Here is a 12,031-nt window from a genome sequence, read left to right on the forward strand (position 1 = left end):
TCAATGCATCACTGTTGATGGCTTTGTATGAACACTGTTCTTCACCTATTCATATGAAGAAAATTAACTTGGTGTATCTTAAATGCTGATCTTATCCAATAAAGACCCAAAATGTTGCCAATCAGTGAAGTCAACACAGTAATAAGCCCGTTTAATTTTATGAACCTCATTTTATCTTTCTAACACAAGAAACTGAAGAAAAATTAGACTGAAAAGTCCCAGTCTGAGGCTAGCTTGAGATATTTTTGTAGGTCTATGAATGAGAATAAAGGAAAAAGGGAGTGATAAGAGATCAATCAGTGATATTCTCTGATCACTGACACTATTTTGCATTTCTAGTGCCTATTCATTCAGAGTGAGCTCCTGGGTAACAGCGATCTATTCCATGCAACATTGTACTTTTCAAAAGGATGTTACAGAGACTATATTTAGAGGCATGAGAGAACAAGATTGGAGAAAATAAGTTACATATCAACTTAATAGTAAATAAAGTAAAAATATTCAATGAACCTAGAGAGAAAGCACACAGATTTTTAAAAATAATTAATCAACTTACTTTGCAGAATACATTTGTGAGGTATAATCATTGGATGAGCGAGGGATGTAATCGGTGCATGTCATAACTGAAAGACAGATATTATCAAGTAAAAAGTTAGAACACTTCAAAAATGAAATGGGAAAGTTGTGTCTCACTGTATAGTCTTTCAAACTCAGTAACAGATACAGCTTGCACATCAGAAATTTAGAAAGATTATACAGCCAGTAGATAATCTCTCCATCTTAATAATGGATTTAGAGACTTTAGAACAGTAAAAGATGGAATGTGAGGGGTCTAGAATAAAAAGCAGAGAATCAGCACTAACTGTTCCTGACCTTCATGAATCACTGCTCTGTCACTTCATGAAAAAGATGGAGCAACCTCCTAAACTAGCAGTTGTACTCACAGGCAAACTTGAAGAGCAGGGGAACTATCCATATTTAGGAAACTACACTATAATTCTTCAGTTTGTTCATTCTGTGCTTGCTCTATTCTGAGTAAAAAGCCATATGAATGACTTACAAAAAGTACTCAATTTTACTAGAAAATTACTACTGTGGATAATCATTGCAAAAAAGAGGAACGTATACTTCTGTAGTACTATTTTTTCAGCTCTGTAGGAAAGGCTGTTAAGTTGAACAAAGGAGAGATAGACCTGAGGAAGTGATGTGCTGCCCTGATGAACCCCAAGGAGACAGAACCAGCAGTCTGTGTTGTAGAAAGTCATATCATAAAGTGCTTTTACTAGATTTCTGAACTATTTAAGAAACTTCCCCCAATACTTGTAGGCTGCTTTATCATGAATGCGGACACTAATGGTGAACTAACCTTACGTCTAGCTGAGTTCTGAGTGCCTCATTCAAAAAGGGAAACCTGTTAAACAGCAGATGAGGGATCAATTTAGGCCCGAAAGTACAACTCAGTATCTGTGAATTTATCATGGGAGATTTTGTCCACTGTAATTGTTCAAGGTTTTTACAAATAATTACTGGAAATCTGCAGATCACATTCATCCATCATCACTTTGATTCCTAGCACCTATCACAAAGAATGTTAGGTAAATTCATCTGAATTCTACATGGTGATTCCTACTCTGCTGACAAGTACCTTCAAAAACTCAAACTTTTCTCTTCTTCTGTTTAATCTAGTTCTAGAAGACATTTAAAACATTCTGGGAAACGTAGGCTAATTTTTCCTTTTTCGGAGAATGAATTACCCTGATCTTTGCAGTACATGGGAATCAAGAAAGAATTAGAATCAAGGCACAACTGCTACTATACTGGAATAGTAGCAGTGGAGATGAGGCAAAACTTTCAATTATTTTTTTTTAAAGATTTATTTATTTATGCATACAGAGCTGGGGTACTGGCCAGAGGTGCACAGGCAGTGAGAGGATTCACCAGGGACAGAGTGGGGAGCAGTAAAAGGGTGACTGCTGAGGGGAGCAGCGAGTGGATCAGGAGAGGTCTGCTGTGCCACGTGGGTCACCTCTGGGCGGGGGATCGAACTCATGCTGAAGTGGCATTAGCTTCTTAGTGCTGTGTTTTAACCCGCTATGCCACCAGGGAGGGCCCCCAAAACTTTTGATTTTTTAAAGGTAAAACTAACAGGAAATCCTGACGGATTTGCATGTAAGGCATAAGGAATACAGGATGAGGATGATTTCTAGGATTTAGTTTTATCAGCTGAAGGAACTGTGATGCCACTTTCTACAATGGGGAATTCTAGGGCTAGAACAGTTTTTTTTTTTTTTTTGGCTAGAATAGATTTGATGGAGAAAAAGGAATAAAGAGTTTTCACAACTTTTAAGTATAACCTTTCAGACATCAAAGTGAAGAGGTCTAAAAGAAGCTGAATATGCAAACTAAATTGGAAGAGAAGTTAGCTGGAAAGATAAATACGGAAACATAGGTAGGTTTGAAGACCTGCTGAGAGTGGGATGATAAAAGGAGTTATTTGTGCAGTAAAAATAAACTGTTATAAAATTAAAAAAAAACTATATATAGGATATCTTTAAAAAAATTTATTTGTGCAGACAAGAGCTGAGACACAGGCTAGAGGTGTGGGAGGTAGGGGTGGGTTGAGAGGATTCACCAGAAACAGAGTGGGGAGCAGAACAAGCAGTTATACTGAAATACACTGCTGAGGGGAGCAGCGGGTGGATCAGGAGAGGTCTGCTGTGCCATGTGGGTCGGCTCCCTGGCCAGGGACTGAACTCACGCTACAGTGACTGCTGATAGCTTCATAGTGCTTAGACTTAACCCCTTGTGCCACCAGGAGATCCTGTTTTGACAGAGGTAAAAATGATAAACTGACTGTCAGTCTGAGGTAAAAGGAAAAGTGGCAGAAGAAATCCATATAGATTCCCAAAAAATTAGAGGTTTTGAAGGAAAGGGGGTAAGAGAAATTATATGGAAGCAGCAAGAAGTTTTAATTTATTTCCTGGCCCTGGAATATGTAAGGAGAAGATCTTTTTTCTTGTGATAAATGGGACATTTAAAAAATAGAAGAGGTGCTTTCAACTAACCAGAAGTGTCCCACAGTATGAACAGTTTGGATATGTGCCAGAAATCACCTAGCTAATTTTTTAAAATGCAGATTCCATCCATATGAGATCTACTGAATGGTATCTCCGAAGATGAGGCTGTAATTCTCCATTACAAACAAGCACTTCAGATGATCCCTGGATATGCTAACTTTTGGGAACCATTATTTCTTTGAAGAAATAATATATACACACCTGATGCCATACCATTTTAAAAGTCACACTATAAGTTAATACATGAGAAATATATAAGATTAATCACAATCACACTGAGAAGAAATAGTTCCAAAACAAAGCGCCTTTTCTTCTAAATGTCTTAGACAAATTTTTCTTCTTTTTAAAGTGTAGCAAAAATATGGAAGAATATAGCTATTTTATTTCAGGAGGACTATTTGTCATAGGGGGAACTATACAGGAGATAAGTATGCTAGGGAACACCTATATCTCCACATATAAAAAAGTCCCCAGAACACCCTATAACTTTTTGTCTAATGTAAGAGAGGATGAGGGTTGGTAAGTGGAGGTGTATCTAATAGATCTGGATATCCCAGTATCAACATTAGGTTCTGAATTGCTTTTCTTTTTTGGCCTAGATTGATAAGTCATTTGATTATTAGAAAGATGGGAAAATACCAGGTCTGAGTAACAGTCAGAGATAGGGCCACAAACTTTTCTGACTTTGAGTAAGGCACATTTAATTTTCCAACCTCCAATTTCAGATCAACAATGAAATCATCAAGTGTGACTGCCTGGGTTGGTAGAATCCATATGATTTTGTTTCTGTTGTTATCTCAACAAATTTTACAGGATGCACAAGGATGAACACATACATGGAAATCAAAGCCTTCTGGGCTTCTGGGACAAATAAGCCAATCAGTGAAATCAGATTTTTAAAGAAAATAATCACCTAATATAAAAATACCTCTTCTGTCATTCACAGAATATGATTACTTACTTTCCTCTGACATGGCAAGGTTTGAAGCAAGGCTTGACGTTTCAGGTTTCTGATCATTGACTTCAGGGTTGCTTACTTGACTGGGGAAACCAAAATAATTACATTAGCCCAACTGATTTGCTACATCACTAAAAGTGATGAAATCAAACTCATTTCTTCTAGTCTATGCAAGTAAGAGACAAAGTGATTCTTCTTTATGTTATTCTTGGTTTTCAGCAGCCACATGAAGAAATTAGTGCCCTCAGCATCCTACTGTTTTTCTCACGTCCCTAGACCCATTTAGCTTTTATGTCACTCAGAAATTTCAGCTGTCATGGGCAAGTCACGCCTTCTCTAAAGACCGGGAGTGAAAAATTCCACAACTAAAATTGCTGTTACTTTATTCCCAAAGTGTCCAAAGAAAGCAGAGATTCCTCATTTCAAGCAGTGGTTCTCAAAATCACTTGAGTTATTTTCCAAGTGATGCATGCTTGCTTCCAAGAAAGAGTTCCTGCTTCCAGGAAGTATCTTAAAATGGTTCATTCATTATTCTCTTCTTTCCCAGTAAAAAATTTTTGTTCAACTTATATATTATATGAAACTCACTATCACCATAAAGTAAAATGTTTCCTAGTTTTTCTAATAATAGAAGATTTTTTTTTTTTTATAGAGGTAGCAAAGGTTTACAACATTATTTGCTTCAAGTGTACAGGGTCATCTCTTAAATGTATGTCAGCACACTATCACCTCCACCACAGTCCACTGGACTCTCTCCACCCTGTGCTCACCCTTCTTTGGGTAACCTCAATTCTGCAGTCAGAATCAAATGGTTTTGTTTTGTTTTTGTTTTCTCTGTTCCTGTTTTATTTCTTTATATGTGATATGAGTGAAATCATCCATATTTGCATTTATCCTTTTAACTTATTTTGCTTAGCATAATAGCCTTTAATTCCCTCCAAATTGTTATAAATGGCAAGATTCCACCTATCACACACACACACACACTGGTCATATATACCACATCTTTCTTGTCTCATGATCCTTGTCGCATGATCCATGCGAATTTAGGTTGTTTCCCAATCTTGGCAACTGGAAATAATGCTCAGTTACAATAAACATATGTGGTGATACATTACATAAATGGATTGGTGTTCTTATAGTCTTTGGATACTAGGAGTAGAACTGCTAGATTATACAACAGGTATATTTTTGACTTTTTGAGGAAGTGCCATACTGTTATTCACAGGCTGTACTAATTTATGTTCCACCAACAGCGTACAAGGGCTCCTTTTTCTCCACACCTCACCAACATTTGTTGTTGCTGGTCTTTTTGATACAAATCATTCTCACATGTGTGGGACTATATTTTTGATTTGCATTTCCCTAATAATAAGGGATGATAAACATTTTTTCATGTGCCTGTTGGCCATCTAAACATAGTCTTTGAAGAAGTGTTTAGTCAGATCTCCTGTGATTTTTTTTACAAGGTTATTCGTTTTTGTTGTTGAGCTGTATGTGTTCTTTATATATCTTTGATATTAACCCCTTCTCAGATATATGATATGCAAAAATTCTCACCCACTCAGTAGGAAGTTTCTTCATTTTAACAGCAGTTTCTCTCATTGCGAAGCATTTTAGTTTGATGTATCCCCAACAGTCAACTTTTGCTTTTGTTTTTGTTTTCCTTGCCACTTAAGTTGACTTGAAAACCCAGTTCTAAGATCAATGTCATGAAGTATTATGCCTGTTTACATAGGTTTTAGGTCTTAAATCCAAGTCTTTACTCCATAGTAAGTTAATTTTTGTGAATGGTGTGAGAGAGTGGTCTTCATTTTTTGGCTTGTGACTATCCAGTTTTCCCATATGTCAGACATTTAATGTAGGGAAGATTGTTGCTGAAAATGGAATGGAGATTATATTTTCATCTCTTACAATGTCCTCCTTTTTTCCACCCTCCAGTTATTCCCTCTGCTACCAGTATAGCATACTGGCTAAAGATTCTAGAACTAGATTACTTGAGTTGATATTCCACTCTGCCAGTAACTAGCCTTATAACCTTAGGCAAGTCACCATTTTTTCAGTACCAATAAAGAATAACAGAACCTAACTCAGAGGGTTCTTATAGTGATTAATGAATTAAGCGGTGAAAAGTACTTAGAGCAAAGACTAGAACAGAGTAAGAATAATATAACTTACTGGTATTATTATATTACAACTCCCTCCCAACCCACACTCCTTCCCACCTAGAAAGAAATCTGCTTTGTTGTTCTACATGCTAGGGAGTATAGGACATCCTACCAGAGGTTCCATATCTTGGTAAAGATAAGACTAGTAAGTGTTAAGAGTAGTTTCTACATAGCAAAATTTTAAAAAGAAATGTTACTTATTTAAAAAGTTCATAGTACAAAAATTCTCAAAGTTCTCATTTCATTACTAGATGGAATTCTTCCAGTATAATATCAACAAAATTTCCTTGTTCTTTGTATATTCAGAATGTTCAAAATTTTCCCCCTCAGATTAATTTTTAAAGCTAAACCCATAGATACTTATTTTTATCTATTTAATAAAATACTTGTTTTTAGAACAGTACTTAATATATTAACCAAAAGACTATGGGAATTAAAGGGCACTGGTGAAAAACTCAATTGAGTAATTAGATCAGTTTCCCAAACTACCCTATTACAGTTATGTAAGTATTGGCAAAAATACAGACTGCTGGACCCTTCTCATGTCTAATTAAATAGAATTTCAAGCTGGATATAAATAAGGCTGAACAAGAAATTTACATTTTTTTGTTTACAATGATTACTTGTCTTCCACATATACTTGAATATGTCTAGGATTCAGTGTTACTGGTGAAGGGCTTTTTAGATCCTGTATCTTAGAAGATATATTTGTATAGTTCAGTATAAAATATACCAGTTCCTAAAGTTTTATGACCCAGGAATTTTATGTTCTAGCAAAATATACTACCTACTAATAGTGATTAGAAATTAAATAGAAATAACCTTGCCAACAATGAATTGACTCACAATTTTAGATAGTTAAATATTTGAAATTAGTATCTCCTGAAAATGTATATACTGACTCAATGTGTAATTATCTTCAGTTATACAAACATGAATTTTGTTTAATAGTGTACACACAAAAAGATGCTTTAAAGCAGAATGGCAGGGGCTTCCTTGGTAATTTAGGGTTAAATCTCAGGTCTATCATCACAGTGGCCTGAGTTTAATCCCCAGCCAGGGAGCTAATTTACATATGGCACAGTAGATCTCTCCTGTTGTGCTTGCTGCTTCCCCTCAGCAGTGTATTTCAGTAAATCTGCCTCTGGTGAATCTTCTCACTCACCCCACCCACCCCCACCTCTGGCCTATACCCCAGTACTTCTACATAAAAAAAATAAACAAAACAGCTTCCCAATAAAAGAACAAAACAAGCTTTACAAATAACTCATTCTTTGCCAACAGAACTATCAATAAACAACAGTTTGTCATTAGACAAACTGATAAACAAAACGTGGTAGAGTCATACAATGGCGTATCATTCAGCCCTAAAAAGGAAATTCTGATACAAGCTACAACACAGAGAAAGACATTCTACTAAATGACATAAGCCAGTCACAGAAAGACATAAACTGTATGATTCTTCAAATATGAGGTAAGCTCTGAGTAATCAAGATCAGAGACAGAAAGTAGAATAGTGGTTGCCAGATATTGGAGAAGGGGGGAAATGAGAGTTTACTTTTAATGATTATGGCTTCATCTTGGGAAGATGAGACAAACTATTTTGAAGGAAAACTATTTTAAACTAATTTCAAAATGTGAAGATTGATATTAAGAACTAAAAAGTGGAGGAAAGAAACAAAGACACTGTTATTTCCTTCACATCTAGCTCTAGGGACATTAATGACTAGCAGAAGTTACTACACGGCAGAGGAGAACCACAGAGGCGTTTTCAGTCATAGTTACCAACACTATGGGGTTTAACAGTGACCACCATGGGTTCTGTGAATTCCAAGTCCTAAGGTGGACTGAGGGGCCCTGACTGAGCTGACAAGACCATGCTCCTGTACAACCTGAAGGGCCAAAATCTGGTGGAGACCCTGGCCATCACTGCTTTCAACATGGAGCCCTTTGAAGCACCCAGAGCATCTGCTTCTGACTCTATGGGAAGTCGACGGACACACTGGGCTCAGAATGAGCTGGAAGTACTCTAGTAAGGTGTGAACTTCCTCCTACATGTGCTGGACTGCAGACAAAGTCCAACTGTGTGACGCAGTGGTTGAGCTCACAGAAGTCTTGTGTGACCCACACTTGGCCAGCATCCTTTTTTGGTGTTGGGCAACAAGCAGGAGGCCCCTAGAGCTCTGCCACTGTTGAGGTTAGAGAAAGGCTGGGCCTAGAAAGATTCTAGGAAAGCTGCTAGGAGCTGTAGGCCTGCAGTGGTCTCACAGGTCTGGGGCCGCCTGAAACCCTGAGTGTCTGGAAGTCTCCTGAAGTTCCATAGCCACTGTGTGTCCAGTTGAGCACAGGTGGAGCAGGGTTGGGGGGAAAAAACAGGAAATCTGAACCTGGAACAGATCAATTAACTTTTCTCATAATTTGGAACAGAAGTGAACTTTGCCTACAGGAGCTGAAAAAACAATCAATTAGTCCTTAAGAATCTTTGCTCAATTAAGCAAACAAATCCTTCATATATGCATCCATATGTTCATTGCAATACTATTTACAATAGCCAAGTTATGGAAACAACCTAAGTGCCCAACAACAGAAGAATGGATAAAGACAAGATGAGGTGAATATACAAAACACAGTACTACTCAGAGATAAGAAAAAGACGAAATCTTAACATTTGTGACAACAGAGATGGAACTGGGGGAGAATGCTAAGTGAAGTAAGTCAGAAGGAGAAAGATAAATTCTAGATGATTTCATGCATCTGTGGAATATAGAAAAATAAAACAAAGGGACAGCCAAAACTAAACCAAAACCAACTCTGGAAATATGACTGCAGAAGTGAAGCTGTTTAGAGGGAGAAGGGACCTCGCGGCTATGGTGGAGCACTACGTGTGCTCTGGTGACAGGTGTGTTGTGGTATGAACCTATTCCCCTAAATCAGCTACTGCATTAAAAGCCAAAATTACCTCAAATAATAATTTTTTAAAAAATTGGTCACAAGTAACATTGCAAAAATAATCGTTAATGATCATGTATCAAAAAACGATAAATATACAAACATAAAAAATAACTAGAGTAGTTAACCCATATTCACATACTAATCAAATTATAAAAGTATTATAAGTAGATTATTTAAGAAAATTAAACTTTACATACCTTAAAGTTTGTTCTCCTGATTCTTGCATCTTGGCTTTTTTTACCTGCAAAAAGAGAAACACAGCAATGTAGTGATTTTTTAATTAATAACCCTTGTTATACTATAGAGTTAGAGATGGACTTGTTTTTCACATGATGTTCTTTTGAATTAAAAAAGAACGCTTTTGTTCCCCCCAGATTCAAGGTGGAATGTTTACCAGAATAAAATATTCAAACATGGACATACACTAGCTATTTCAAATTTTAACTGAAACACAATTATATTGATTATATTATCAAACAGTAAGTATGGGCAATCTGGTTATCACTGACTCATTTATTCAACATAAGTGTGTATAAATAACTTACATTAAAAAAACAAAGACATTTTTAACAGGATATCATTAATTAAAAAAATATTCTTTGCATTATTGTTCCCCCATTATTTCATCTTCATATTCCTTCAGATATAAAAACATTTCCATTGAAACAGTTTAAGAATCCACAAATGGAAGATCAAAGGCTAATACTAATGAGCTTCCTGCTTTCATACTAAAAAGAACCAGATTTAGAGCTTTCTCGGTTCAAAATGAATAGAGTAGGAGCATGCTGAGTATACTCAAGACATACAATTTACGAACACTTAAAGTATTTCAAAACAACAACAGAAGATAGAAATGCTACTAGATAATTTTAAACAACCGAAACAGAATAGTGATACAGTATGATTAAATTTAACCTTTCAAAGAAGATAAACACAAGGTCCCTAAAATTTCTCCTGGTCATCTACTTCTCATGATAAAATAAATAAAGGCAAATGTTCTTGTTTCCTTACACACATTTAATGTTGCTTTAACTTTTACAGGTACCAATAATTTTTTTTTAAAAAAAGGCATTACAAATAATTTATTATTTAATATTTTTCATTTCCAGATTCAAAAACAGATAAAACTAAACCAAAACAAACCCTAGAAACAGGAAACGTGTGTGTGCATGCATGCACATATACACTTAGATATATAAACCTTTACTGAGCATAACATTAAATTCAAAAGCCATACAGGAGAAAACAGACTTGATTATACAAAAACCCCACATAATAAAAGATAACATAAGCCTGGAAGTCAAGGGATTCCCAGATGATATACATACTGTGACAAAATAACCTTACAGAAAAGGGTGGGGGGAAATGAGATGACTTAAAATAATACTGGAAAATGGTGCTTTGACAAGCAAAAGAAAAATTCAACTAGCTAGCTCACCTGCAATAATATCACAAATGACAAAGCAGAGGCTCTGGATATAAAATGTGGTGTCCTTCCCACCTGAAGATGACACTATTTAAAGAAGGTGAGAGGATAATGAAATTTTCCAATAGTGGGAATGAATTCAGGTTTAGCTCATCAAAGATGCTCTTTGGATGAAAGCAATGCATTTATAAACTGACTAGCTGAGTAACCAAAATAGTCAATGGCCGGCAAAGAGCAAACCATACAAATAACACTGGCACACTGAAGAATCTAACTTATAGTATTAACTTTATAAGAATTGCGGAGCCAACAAATTTAATGAACTCCCCCCTGCCCCCAGGAAAGGTCCTGGGACAAAATTTAAGAATATATTATAATGGATTTTGCAATGACATACATATTTTCAGCTTTTTATTTATTACAGTGCCAATTCAGTTATAGAGAACAAATATAAGTAAGTAGACAAATACAAGTAGAAGTAGAGAAAATATCACTCAAATCATGTCTTGTGGGGAAAAAAAAAGGCGGGGAGGAAAATATGTTAATAGTTAATTTTTTACTACTCATGGCCCACTGCTTACCTTGATTTGGGCAATTATGTGTCCCTGTAAATCAGTAATAGGAAGCATGTGCTGCCCTGGCTTTAGAGGCATGTAAACCAACTCACAGAACACAGATTTCACTGGATTATATGGGTTGGAACAATACAATCAAGAAATTGAGGGAAAGCGAGACAGTGCAACCATTTGGGAAAACAGACTAGTAGTTCCTCAAAAGATTAAACATAGTTACCATATAAAGCAGCAATTTCACTTCTAGCTATATAATCAATAGAAATGAAAGCATGTGTCCACACAAAAACTTATACTAATCAATCAAATTAACCCAAAACCAGAAACAACCCCAGAGTATATAAACAGATGAATACAAATAAAACAGTAAAGAAGATGATGACCAGTAAATAAAATGATTAATGAGAAATAAGTCCATACAATGTGTTATCACTCAGCATTTTAAGGGCATGAATACTGATACATGCCATACCATGGATGAAACCTTAAAAAGATTATGTTAAGTGAAAAAAATTAGTCACAAAAGACCACATACTGTATTATTCCTTTTACATGGTATGTCTACAAATAGATAAATCTTTCTACAGAAGTAGATCAGCAGTTGTCCTGGGAAAGGAAGGATAGGGAAACTGGAGAGTAACTGCTAATGGTATGGAATTTCTTTCTGGCGTGATGGAAATATTCTAAAATTGGTTCTAGAGATGACTGAGTAACTGTGAAGATACTAAAAGCCAGGTTCAAGTCTGAGCTCTCATAGTTAATTTGCTGAATACATTTACCTCTCAATATGTTTCCTCTATAGAAACATGTATAGAAAAAGACAGCTACCTACTTAATCAAGACTGCTTTGAAAATGGGGGAGGGAAATGTTTATGAAA

The 12,031-nt window shown here is 35.9% G+C and overlaps 1 protein-coding gene across 1 annotated transcript in view; it reads right to left on the reverse strand.

The window, feature by feature from the left end:
- EYA3 (EYA transcriptional coactivator and phosphatase 3) overlaps nucleotides 1-12,031 on the reverse strand; it is an 86,581-nt gene that overhangs the window by 41,975 nt on the left and 32,575 nt on the right. The window contains exons 3-5 of the mRNA XM_004679405.2: nucleotides 9,353-9,396; nucleotides 4,039-4,118; nucleotides 557-623 (exon numbers count right to left, since the gene is read on the reverse strand). Of these exons, the coding sequence (XP_004679462.2) occupies nucleotides 557-623; nucleotides 4,039-4,118; nucleotides 9,353-9,396 (191 nt within the window). The remainder of the gene's footprint in view (nucleotides 1-556; nucleotides 624-4,038; nucleotides 4,119-9,352; nucleotides 9,397-12,031) is intronic.

Source organism: Condylura cristata, unplaced genomic scaffold (genome assembly GCF_000260355.1).
Source record: "Condylura cristata isolate star-nosed mole 26May11 unplaced genomic scaffold, ConCri1.0 scaffold00008, whole genome shotgun sequence".
Lineage (NCBI taxonomy): Eukaryota > Metazoa > Chordata > Mammalia > Eulipotyphla > Talpidae > Condylura > Condylura cristata.